General features: G+C 33.1%; 2 protein-coding genes across 3 annotated transcripts in view; one reads left to right on the plus strand and one right to left on the minus strand.

The window, feature by feature from the left end:
- The window catches only part of LOC117779465 (protein WBSCR14 homolog), a 32,882-nt gene that overhangs the window by 2,530 nt on the left and 17,831 nt on the right, over positions 1-12,521 (plus strand). For both annotated transcript variants that reach the window (XM_034615671.1, XM_034615670.1), the window contains exons 3-5: positions 2,250-2,356; positions 4,776-4,849; positions 6,620-6,736. In XM_034615671.1, coding sequence (XP_034471562.1) covers positions 2,250-2,356; positions 4,776-4,849; positions 6,620-6,736 — 298 coding nt within the window. The remainder of the gene's footprint in view (positions 1-2,249; positions 2,357-4,775; positions 4,850-6,619; positions 6,737-12,521) is intronic.
- On the minus strand, positions 6,582-8,328 carry LOC117779466 (gustatory and pheromone receptor 39a). The gene is made up of 4 exons (XM_034615672.1): positions 7,441-8,328; positions 7,066-7,128; positions 6,922-7,011; positions 6,582-6,859 (listed from the first exon to the last, which is right to left on the minus strand). Exons 1-4 carry the CDS (start codon positions 8,326-8,328, stop codon positions 6,752-6,754), a joined length of 1,149 nt encoding a protein of 382 aa, XP_034471563.1. The 3' UTR covers positions 6,582-6,751.

The raw sequence follows: 12,521 nt of genomic DNA on the forward strand, positions 1-12,521 counted from the left end.
AATAGCGGAAATATAAGCTATTGAAATAGAATGATGACAGATTATAATCTAAACGCCTTTCGCACCCTTTGTGCTGCTTTCGTCTCTAGCGCGACCTGCTGTCCGCAGTTATTCGAGGACGAAAGAGTAAGGCATACAAATATTCATAGTGTTAGAGTATGTATAAGTTTACATAAGAACTCTTATGCTTTTTAATGATATTGATTTAATTCACAAAAAATATATTGTGTAGCTAATAGATTATTGTCTATAAATACTTATTTGTATATACATATATCGTTAATCTTCATTCTAAAAAATAGTTTGTGTGTTCTTCCATTAAACACCTAAAAATCACATTCTTAATATTTGATACCAAACACGCGCTAATAAAATTTGTTTACATCGTTTTGGAAAATTTTGAAAAATGCATTTTAAAATTTTATTACAAATCTACAAAGCCCATTACCCAAATCTGGCATAAATTCTCTTACAATTTATTTCAATTGAGAAAGAAAAAATATGGATTATAGTGTATATGTAGTTTAAAAATATGTATAAACCAACGTAGGTTTACATGAACTAAGTGGCAGGTATTTCTTCAGTTTTAATGGAAGCAGAAGCAGGAAAAGTTTTCGAATATTGATAAACTAGATATACCCGGTATGCGGGAAGGTTTTCATATATGTTTATATACATATATTCGTTAAGTATGTACAGATACACGTCTGAAAAATTGGACTTTAGTCGCGTCTCTAATTTCTATTGGGCACGTACACATGTTTTGTTTGTTTGGTCTCCTATTATTGTGATGGAGTTCAGAGTTATTGGTTTATCAGGTACTTAGTCATCGAAGATCTTGTTGAGCGTATTTTTTTTGTTTTTTTGACTGATCAATCTAAATTTAGACTCATGTGAAAATTTATTTTTATGGTAAGCTTTTTTGCTTATTTTTTGCGGTTTAGCATACTCGTATATTATGGCCACGCCTTATCAGTCAGATATGGCTTTATTTATTATTGTTTCCTTATCAGTTTGTGCATTTCTCCAGGACTTTCATTCAGTTTTTTGTTGCGTATTTCCCGCAAAAATTACTTTGTGGTGGGATCGGTTTTAGATAATGTGCAGTGGGCACGAATCCAAATGAGTAGATTGTATCTTAGTATCTAAATAATAATTTAACCAGTATTTTTTGGAAATTAGTTCAAACATGTTCCTCTATATAAAGTTAAAAAGAAAAGTAATTTACAGAATCAGAGTAAATAAAATCGGCAGAGTGTGGAACGTATTTGTAAAACTAACAGCGCTCTCATTCGTTTCGAGAGCAAGTATTGAACTTCAAAAGAACCTGTTTGTAAGTCTACGAGGGAAAAGTTTGTATTTAGAGTTTCACTTCATAAAAGAATATAGTATTCTTATGCTAGACAATAAACTTGTTTGATTAATGTTATTAAGATTTTTTAGGCTATTTCCTCTCTCTCAAAAGAAAGGAAGAAAAACTGGAATTCTTTGTAAAATATTTATGGAATGTAGGAAGTAAACTGCAATGTTAGTACAAGAGAGAATATAACATGATTGCAGCCAACTGTTAAAGCTCTTAATTCGAGTGGTTTGTTATGCAATAAATTCTCTTTTGAGGGCGTGCATCGAGTAAAACGCTAATAAATGCACCTGTGTTAAATATTTGTTGAGAATTTGCTAATGAATCATCTATCCACCGGCGATAACAACAATAACAACGGCAAATTTAACAACAAAAGATCTTGTAACGCCAACGTATTGATTAGTCAAGTTATTGTTTACAACGTATGTGAGTTGATATTGATACGTATTTGCTAGTAGTAATTAATTTCGACCCCTTCCATAGTAAACCTCAAATGCATTTAGATATCAATTTTGATAGCAAATTCAGAATTACGAGTATGTTATGTTAACCCCTTTTCTCTCTTATCAATCGGCACTTGGCAATTTCGACAGTTGCGCAGCACAAACATAATAAAACCAGAATAAAAATAAAAAATATACTCAGATTTTATTTTGAGATTGTCTCCCCGGCGGGTTATGGGGCAAGTCAAAAATAGCACACAATCTGCCCATTTCTATACTTTATATTATTTATAAACAAAACATTCGGTCTATTTTTGTAAACTAAGAACATTAGCGTAACATTTAAAATAATTTTAATTATTTATACTATTGAATAACTAACAAATTATTTAACTTTTGGTCAAACATTAAATCGATTACTAATTGTTTAATTTTAATTTCAGTCAAAAGCTTACCTCCCCTAAGTGGAACCATTTTAAGGGTGTTCGTTTGCGTTGGAAGGACAAAATTCGCCTTAACAATGTCATCTGGCGCTGCTGGCATATGCAATGTGAGTACTATCATTCCAAGCTGTGCTTAATATTTCTACTGAAAATATAGACATCACATCAGAATACCGAAAATAACTGCGATATATGCAATATGCGAATTCGGTATTATTTCCTCATTTTTTCCATTCCTTGGATCTGCACTAGTAACTTGTGTTTTTTTTTAAATAAAATGTTTTTTAAACAATTTTAAAAATGCTTTCATTTTGAAATACTAAAGAATCATTATTTTAAGACTGATTAAAATTCCCAGCACAAGTTAGTTCTAAAATTCGCAATAAAAAATCACGTTCGAAAAATCTTTTCCAAAATAAAAACTCTAACATGCTCCTGTATGTCAAAATACAACTAATCAATGCACCTTCATCTTCTTAATCATACTATTTGTTTATAGTTCTTTGATAAGTGTATTAACAACATGTCTAGGCAGTGTATCTTTATTGTTTTGTATTAGACAAACATAATTGCTATTTTTGGAGCTGTACTTTTTTTTTAATAAAGACATTTAAATTATATATTATATACAAAGTGTGAAATTCCTTAAGCGTTACACGTGCATATTTAATAACAACCAACAAATTAAGTGCGACGCATCGTCTGTTAAAGTAAACAAAAAATTAAATAAAAAAGCTAAAAAGCTGAGCGAGAGCTTTGAAAGCACAGACGCGATTACAATCGCAGAAATGCTTTACAAGTCTACTTGTTGTTGTATATAGTTGTTGGCAGAGATGATTTGCATTTGTTGGTAATTTGTGATTTCCCTCTCAGCTTAAAAGAAGAGGTACATTTGTTGTCGGGTGGTTGTCGTGTGTCTAGAATTCTCACACACTTGCGACGCACTTTTTCTACTCAGCTGCTATTTCTTATCAGCCTGTTTGGCCTTATCAAAAAGATGCCTGTCTGGCTTCTTGATCGCATGCCTCTCACTTGTTGTCACTTTGTTAAATCCGATTTAAATTATTGTTTTTCTTTAAATGTATATTATTAAATAGGTAGTTAGATCGTCTCTAGTCGTACTTGGAGCTTAAAGCTCTCAGTGTAGTTATTGAAAGTGTAAAGTGTGGCAGCGTAGAGTGGAGTGTGGCAATGCTTCTTTTCTTCATTTGTTTATTATGCCTTTAACGCCGTTTTCTGAAGCGGAAAATCTGATGCTTACAAAATAAAGACAACATGCTAATTTGATTTTAAGTAATAATTGTGTCTATTTCAGTTTCGTATTTGAAAATTTTCCATCTGTTACATGATCTGTGCGAACGAGATAGTTGCAAAAACGTTACAAATCTCGTTGTCTTGATTATCTCTATAAAATGACTACAACGGGAACAACGACTGCGACAAAGACAAGCGGAAATTTTCAGGTTTATTTAAAAAGTACCGTACTTATAAATCTACAACTCCTTGTCTCACATCTTGGCAGCTAAAACTCAACTAAGTATAAATGTCTACATGCTAAATGTTTATCGAACTAGATAACCCACAAAAAGAGTGGAAATGCATCAGATGGCTTGGTTTGAAAGCTGATTAATATTTGGCATTTCATTCTTATAAAGAGACCCCACTATACTAGTAGATTATATACTAAATACGCTAAATCAAATAGAAAATACTAGACTTGACATAAGGTATAATAATTGTATATGGTTATTCTCGTTCACCCTGCTTCAGTACAGCTTTTATCTACAATTTTAGACGTACTCTAAAGCATATGGGTGATTAATATAGTATCTTTCTAACGATATTTTGAAATTTTTTTGGCAAACATCACATGTCTATTTGAAAAAATATTCTTATTCAGATAGATTAGACTTACTACAGGTATTTAAATAAATATAACAGAATTGACTTTATTAGGATATAAATTAATAATTCTTTATGGGATCATAGGAGAAAAGTATTTTATTTTCTTCCTGAAATTACAGAGACTTTCATTTACAACGGAAATATCATATACTTACTAAGGGCATTTAGAATAATAAATAGAATAGACCAGTCACTATATTGGGTATGATGCAACAATTTTATATGGTATCATATAGGACAGAGTATTTCTATTTCACCCTGCCTCAATACAGTTTTAATCTTATTGTTTAGACGTACTCTAAGGCATATAGATAATTATAATCGTTTCTTTATCTTTGTGGCGTCTTGTGAAATTGTTGTGTGAAACGTCATTCGTCCAAAGCAATGAGTACCCGAACGAGTGCGATTTAAACACGTGTGGGTCGTTGTCATTGTCATCGCCCCATCGGAGGCAACCGTTTACATCGCTTTCTTCAGAGTTATCTATCTCTACAAAAATAGTGCTATCGCCAGGCAAAATCTTATCTGTGTTTTGTATTTTTGCGTTTTTTTTTTGGCGCGATCTCTTTGCATAGTATTATTTGGCTAACCTGTTTTGTGTATGTTTTTCTCCCTTTGCAGTTATACAAAAGCGCAGAACACCGGTGTGTCAATTCGCATCGCCGCTGGACGTTGACATACATAGTAATCCACAAGTAAGTAGTCACAGCTGGCAGCTGTCAGTCGATTGTAGTTAACAGTTTGAAATGTGCGCGGTAAGATACAATATACAAGATACAATATCTACCCAACAAAATATCATAAATAAATTGATAAGTTTCGTATTTAAATCGAGTGTCATTTGGTTGGTATTAAACTAAATCTAAAACTGAAATCTCTCATCTAAAAGGATCTCACTACCATTATTCTTAAGTAATTCTAACTTTAGTTTGAAATAGAATAGATCCTAAATTGATAATATTTTAGCCCGTTTGTGTAAAGAAAATTGTAAGTAATGAGTTTCTAAGCAACTTTTATCAGAATTGCATAAGAACTTTTTTCGACTTAGTTCAGAAAACACTACTAAGAACTAGATAAATCTCTTAAAGTAACAACTAATTGAGCGATATATAGACTTCAACTTTTTGGTATATCGAATGGCTTAATTCTAAAATGTTTCTTCCCTTGATAATATAGACAAACAAATTAAATTATCTAACGAATTTCTTATTTATGTATTGCTTAAGAATCGATTCAAGAGTTTACGTTTGTGGATTTATCTCATCAGTGAGTGTTATCACCATGTAGTTATAGACACTTCACATCTTAAGCTGATATCCTGCGTAACACATAGTAATTGTATCGACTGATCAGTCGATCTCCATAATAAATAATTACATCCCCTTTGATTTTAATTTACTTAAGTTATTAAATAGTCACGCTCATTTGGAGCTTCAGCGACTTACTCTTATGGATTGTGAACCGAATTTCATTGTCAAAAACATTCGCTGAATGCGTGAACAATCGACGCGCGCCATCGACTTGGCGGGAGATATGAAAAGTAGCCCCCATTTATATAGGCGCTCTCCTTTTGTTCCGACTTGCAGCACGTGATAAGAACGAGCGTTTATATTTGGCTATCGATCACCTATAGTCGCTTTTATTAATAGAACGAGATTAATAACATGTCCGAAATCAAATTCACATTTCTACATCTACACAGATTGAATATAATTTTATAACAGCTTTCCATGCAAACAGAAATGACATTCAATGTTTCTTATATTGTTGTTGATTGGGAGTTTTACTCTAACTATTCCTGAGGAAATAAATAATTTATATTTATATAGATAGATAAATTAATTGTTAATAAGTTTCTATTAAACATTGTAACCGCTTATTGATTAACACACTTTCAGCTCTGAATAATAATGAGTATAATATGCATTAAGCAACAGGCAAAGCATCACCTACACCTCCAACAATGTTTGCTAATTAGCTTGTTATAACAACAGAACAGGTTGAGATCGTCTGGTATCAAGCCCTTGAATTGTGGAGGCACAACTTCTATGCCACACCCATATTACTATATAGCTTATTTGCTGAACAATCATCAATCTGAGAGAAATTCTAAAGATCCCACACAGACTGTACAAAATTTAAGTGGAGAGTCTTATCTTAGCTTTTTGGTCTGGTTCTGTAGAAAGCACTATGTACCCAGCAAAAAATGAAAGATTAATCTTATCGCTTATCGCCCACGATTTGCTTTAATTCAGAGTGTGAGGAGAAATTATTCAGAGTTTAAAAATTCCATAAATTTATATTACAGCAATGTTCAGTTATTGACTTTGCTTTAATACTTTAAAGTCTACTATTTATATTATATATTATGAACCAAAATTTAAATAATGTGTTCCTCTATTACTTTGTAAATAAAAACACTTTATAATTTTTCGTTTTACTTATATTTCTTTTTTTTCTCACAGACAGTTGTGCTTGAGGGAAAATATTGGAAACGTCATGCAGCTGTCATCAAAGCGGAATACAGAAAATGGCGCAAAAATTATAAATCAAAAGCAACTGGCTGCTTGACTTATGATTCGGTAAGTCAATCTAATTTAAGAGTCATCAAAATTAAGTTGTGTTTTCTGCAACGATTTTGTCGAATTTTCCATTTCCTTGAATTGCACCAATATGACCATATACGTGAAGATGGCTGTAAAGAGCTGTAAAATATTTTATAACTTGAGAAATATCTACAAATGATACTACAAATAAATAAAGTCACCTTGAAGAGGGTGCTCTTGTCTAGAGCGAAAAATCCATACGCTGTCAGTATGGGCTGCTGACGTAGGTTCTTCAACAGAAACTTCTCGACCTATGAGTAGAACTTGATAAATAAGGAACTAAACTGACGACAAACTAGACTTACCATTTTATCTATGCCTGAACCCGTGCGAGGTATTTTTGAAAGAATCTTGGCAGTTTTATTGGCCTACAATGAAGAGATGAATTTTATTTATGTTTGTAATTGATATAAACCGGTATGAAAAATGTAAGAAAATCTTAATTTATAAAATTAATTTAGTTTTACAATTGTTAAATGTTTTGGCTATAGAGTACCAAATTTAAATATGAAAGTAAAAAATTCAGTTTAATTAATCTATTTATATTTGTATATAATTGTTAAATGATCTGGAATAAAAAATTTTATGAATAAATATCTTCTATTTCCTGAGGACTACGGGAACCTTTTCCACAAGAAAGTTATGGTTTTTTTGAGCTTAATCAATAACCAGTTACTTACTTCGACTGTTATGACGTTAGAGCGCATCAATAACGTCATCATCGAAAGCCAAGGTATATTCCATAAGCCAGCGGTAAAGCTGACAATCGCATATTGATAAAACCCAACCAATTTTCCCTCCATTGCGGTGCTAATCAGAAAAAGGGGTCCAGTGGGAGCCATAAACAAAATAAGCGGTACAATAGGCAGCATGAGTAGTCCAAAACAATTGTTAAGCTCGCGTGTGATAAGGCATAGCAATCGTTGTCTCTCATACAGAATACGTCTGCAATTTGTCCGAGAATCATATTCCTCTAACTTGAGGTTATACTGCGCTAGAGCAGCGGCAACAATTCGTTGCAGACAGACAAAGAACACGAGAAGGAGACACATGGCAAGAAATCCATAGCTGTAGACAATCACATAGAGCAACATGGGAACCGTGGACAATCCTGACACGGCATATCCATTCGCGTAGTTACACAAGCCGACAAAAAAAAGAACCTTGTACGTTATGAAGATACGCACAAAATACTGATCATTCCGTTTACTTGGACACTGTCTATTTAGTTGAAGCAGAGATTGGACCAAGGCCTTATGCCGACGACGTCTTATGTAGAGACAGACATGAAGTATGCAAAGAACTACACAAAATCGCAAAAAATTCTTATGCTCATAGAAATTTCCAGTCTTGTTGTAAACGCTCATATACATATTTTCCGTTTCCAGATAGGCATACGAAAAGCTTCCAAGTATTCCGGCGAGTATTGCCAAAGTAGAGATTAATGCGTAGCGTTCACTTTGTGGTGTTATCTGAAGAAGACATTGTTCTTCATCGAGTATGGCGCACAACATTCCCAATAGATATAAAACTGACAGATATAAACGCATATCCCGACACATGGACATATTGGCGTTGACTGACCAACTATAAAGTACAGACCAATTTACTAAGTGAGTTTGAACTTGATCTAAAGATACATTTAAGATATTAATTAATTGCTTACTAAAGTTCAAATTATTATCTGCAAAAATGTCAGGGAACGTAATTCCAATGGGAACAGAACAAAGGAAGTATTATTAAATTTTTCTGAAATACAGTGACAAGTTTTATTTTTCCTTTCTGAAACACATAATATACACTCCTGCTCAAAATTATACGACACCTCGAAAATTTTAGTTTCGACCCTCGCAGAAGAAGGGGAAAGCATAGTTAAACAAAATAAAGTATGGAGACTAATAGCAAAAAGACTTCTGCATAAAAGCTGCTGTTCTTATCTCTAATTGCATCTTTCGTTGTCAAGAAACGGTTAAAAAAGGACAAAAGGTCTATTTTAGCCTTGCTTGCAATTGTATCAAAATTATACGACACATTTCAATTTTCTTTATTTACTTAGAGTTTTATTTATTATTTTATATTAATGTTAATACATAACTAATAATTAATAATTAATAGAGCCGCCTTGAGTTTTGCTACCTCAAAAAGTCTTTTAGGCATTGAATTAATTAAATTCTTTAGGATGTTATGGTCTAAAAGAAACCATTGCTTTAAAATTTCGTTTTTAAGATTGTCATCAAATTTTTTATTTTTCTCATAGACTCGCCTGGATAAGATTTCCCAAATGTTTTCTATTGGGTCAGTAATATGTCAGTTTAAAGGCAATACGATAATTGGTAGAATTTTGCCGTTATCCTTGAAAGAAAAGAATGAAAAGCATTCATGAAAGTTAAAAGAAAAAAAAAAACGATGACCCGAGACCTTACAAATTATAATAATTTATTATTTATAATTTATATTTTTATTTATATGCGGTTATTTTCGTTGCAATTCGATGCTAAACGTAAACATATAATATATAAAGATACACACCTCTTTCCGTACAATATCTTTCTGGAATATCATCAGCATAGCAGCCATCCAAGGTACACCCCACAAGAGTGTTAAGATTAGCATGCGAATTAAATAGTATATGCCTACACGGCTGGCATCCATCTCGAAGACAATCGTAACCAGAAAGAATGGAGCAGTTGGAGTCGATAATAGAACAAATGCCGTAATAAGCGCCATGACAAGACCAAAGGCAGAGTTCAGTTGTTCATGGCAAACGATGAGCAGCTTATTGCGTTGCCATAAGCTCAATCGCCACATTGTTGTAGTTGTTGTTGATGCTTCCATCAAGTTGCGATTGTATAGGTGCAAAAGGGCAGCCAAGACCTGTGTCAGGCAGCTATAGAATACTATGATAAGCCCTATCAGCACGTAGCTATAGGTAAAAACGGCGCATATAAGCACCCTCGACAGCAGCGGAATTTTGTGAGTAAAGGCCTCTCCATATATAGTAACATAGAGCATCGATAAGCTCACATAGATACAAAATTGTCGGAAAAATTTCTTGGCATATCGATCCTGCAAATCTTTGCGATTATAATGAAGCAGCAGTGAAAGAAGAGTCAATAAACGGTGGCGTTGAAGATAAAATCCAAGGTAAATGAACGATATAACCAGGCAAGCAAAGCAGTAATTGATTATCATATACGTATTTCCCACCAAAGTATACACCGGTATCATAAATCTGTTTGGCAACAATATCATAACAATGAAAGCGAACCACGATCCAATTTGTGCAAATATAAAGGCGATTAGTCCTCTCATCTCATCACTTTTAGTCACATAACTTCCGTTCAAGTTTCCAGCATCGTGTGTTGCACAAATTAAGCCCAAACATTTCAAGCTTATTAAATAGACACGTAGCTCGGCTCCGTAAAACATGACTGAGAGCCATCAACTGAATATTGAAAGGCACATTCGAAATGTAGTTTTGTGACAGTCATAAATTATTTACTAATTAGTTTGGTAAAAGGTCTGACTTGTTATTATTTATCAGCCTGCTTGGAAAGCAATTACATCAATTGATGTTATGCCTGTTTCACTTGAATGATAATGTTCAATTATTTGTAATAGCTTGATACATTTTAGGGATTCCAATATTATTCCCCATAACTTTAGTACCGAATAGGTTTGTCATTGTACATTTTAAAGTATTTTAGTCATATAATGAGATACACTAGTTCAATTCATTTTTTCTGATTTGTGGGAGACATTGAGTAAATATAAAACAATATCCTGCTGATAATAAAGGTTTCTTTTGTTTGTGACTTTGAATGAGAACAAAATAATGCGATTATTCACAATTCTCGAATGGTAAAACAAATATAAGGAAATATCAACACGAAAACAATCTTCCCACAATGTACACCACAGATGTGTAGCAAGTAATGATATAATTGATCCGCGTTCATCGCGTTGAGCAATCCGATTAACTTACAGGTAGTCAGAGATAATACCAAAAGGTGAGCGAAGAATGTGCGCCATGTTGTATGGCTAACATAACGTTGTAAAGATTTTGAGAAGTGCAAATCTGTCAATCCCAAGAAGCGTTGATAACGCAAATATGCAAACATTCATTACGTGTGTTGTGATACAAGTTGACCTGAGAACTAAACCGCCTTATTGATAGAAGTAAAGTTGTAATCTCAAAACATCTAACTGCATTTGTAATGTGGATAGGAGAATGTCAATCAATTTAATTCAAAAAGGGGTTAATTAAATGCGGAGGGACAAGTGCCTTTAGTAATGCAATACTTTAGCGAGAGGTTTCGACTAGAAAATACTCTGTAAAGAATCCTTACATAAGTAACGTTTTTGAGAGAACCATCCTGAAAGAGGTTTGATTTCCCGATTTTTAAAAAACTTATAATACATTATTGTGATTGGGTTAAGATTGTAACACTTACCTCCTCGATTAGACTATTATTCTTTAATGGCAGCATCATATAAAAACAGATTAATGACATCCAAGTCAGTATTGATATCGTTTCTATGCAAGAAAAACTTATCTTCAAGTCAGATAAATAGAATATTAATATGCAGTTCTGGGCATGAATTAAAAAATTCATCAGCATCGCGACTCCAAAAGTTTCCAAAAGTTCCTCGATACAGACCAACAGTAACTCATCATGGATTTGCAAGTTATTTGCCAAACTCTGCATACATAGGAGATGAGATGATACTGCTTGTTCCAACTGATTTGCCTGTTCTTGCAGCAGACTCAACACCAAGGACACCAATGATGTGTAGCAAGTAATTGTGAAATTGGTACGCATAAAATTTAGAATAAGGCAAAGTGCGTAGACACTCTGTTCTATTCGAGGACAATAATGCCAATAATATATTAAACCTATGCAGATATACAGGGCATAGAAGATGCTGCTGCTCACCCAAATGCAGTAAAGACTATGGGGTCTTGTTATTGTCAGGATTTCTAAATAAAGACTAATCGCCAATTGGGATATTTTGTTGAGAAGAACCCTTTGTGATTGTTGCTGAAGTCGAAGCCAAAGGTTCAGTACAAATTGAATGATTGGCACTGTCAAGAGAACTAGAAAGTAAAAGTTTTCCCCTTGCTTGGACTCCATATCCATATTATAGACACAGACATTAGTTATAGTTTCGCATAACGAAAAGAATACAATCACCAGAACTAATAATTGCGTGAAATAAGAGCAACAACTTGGATTTACTACATAGCGTTCCAGATCTCTAGAATAGTCCATATCAGTCAGTCCCAAATAACGTTGAAAGTGTATAAATGAGCACAGTTTTCGTTGTGCCATTTTTATCAACCCACTTGTGTTTTATTATGCTCTCCGTTACAAACTGAATTGGAAAAATTTAATACTAGGTTAGCTTCGAGGGAAGCAAATTAATTTGTCAACCTGATAAAATCTAACAAATGCTACTTTCGATTAATTGAAGTGGAAAATGTGAGATACAAAAAAAATCCATTTATGGAAACCTCTTGTGTTGGTATTTTAATATTGAGATATTTTAAAATAAATAGAATTAAATTTTTAAGGAAACTTTTCAACTTTAGGATGACTTTTAAAATTACTTAAAAACTCTGTATTCATTATTCGAGTAAAAAGTATGAGTACATTTTTAACTGTCAGAAATTTTCTTTTCAATGCAAAACGTAGTAATCGGGTATCTTTAACACCTTAAATTCTATAAAAAAATAAGGAAAATATTAAACTTACCTGTT

Source organism: Drosophila innubila (genome assembly GCF_004354385.1).
Source record: "Drosophila innubila isolate TH190305 chromosome 2L unlocalized genomic scaffold, UK_Dinn_1.0 4_B_2L, whole genome shotgun sequence".
NCBI classification, from domain to species: Eukaryota; Metazoa; Arthropoda; class Insecta; order Diptera; family Drosophilidae; genus Drosophila; species Drosophila innubila.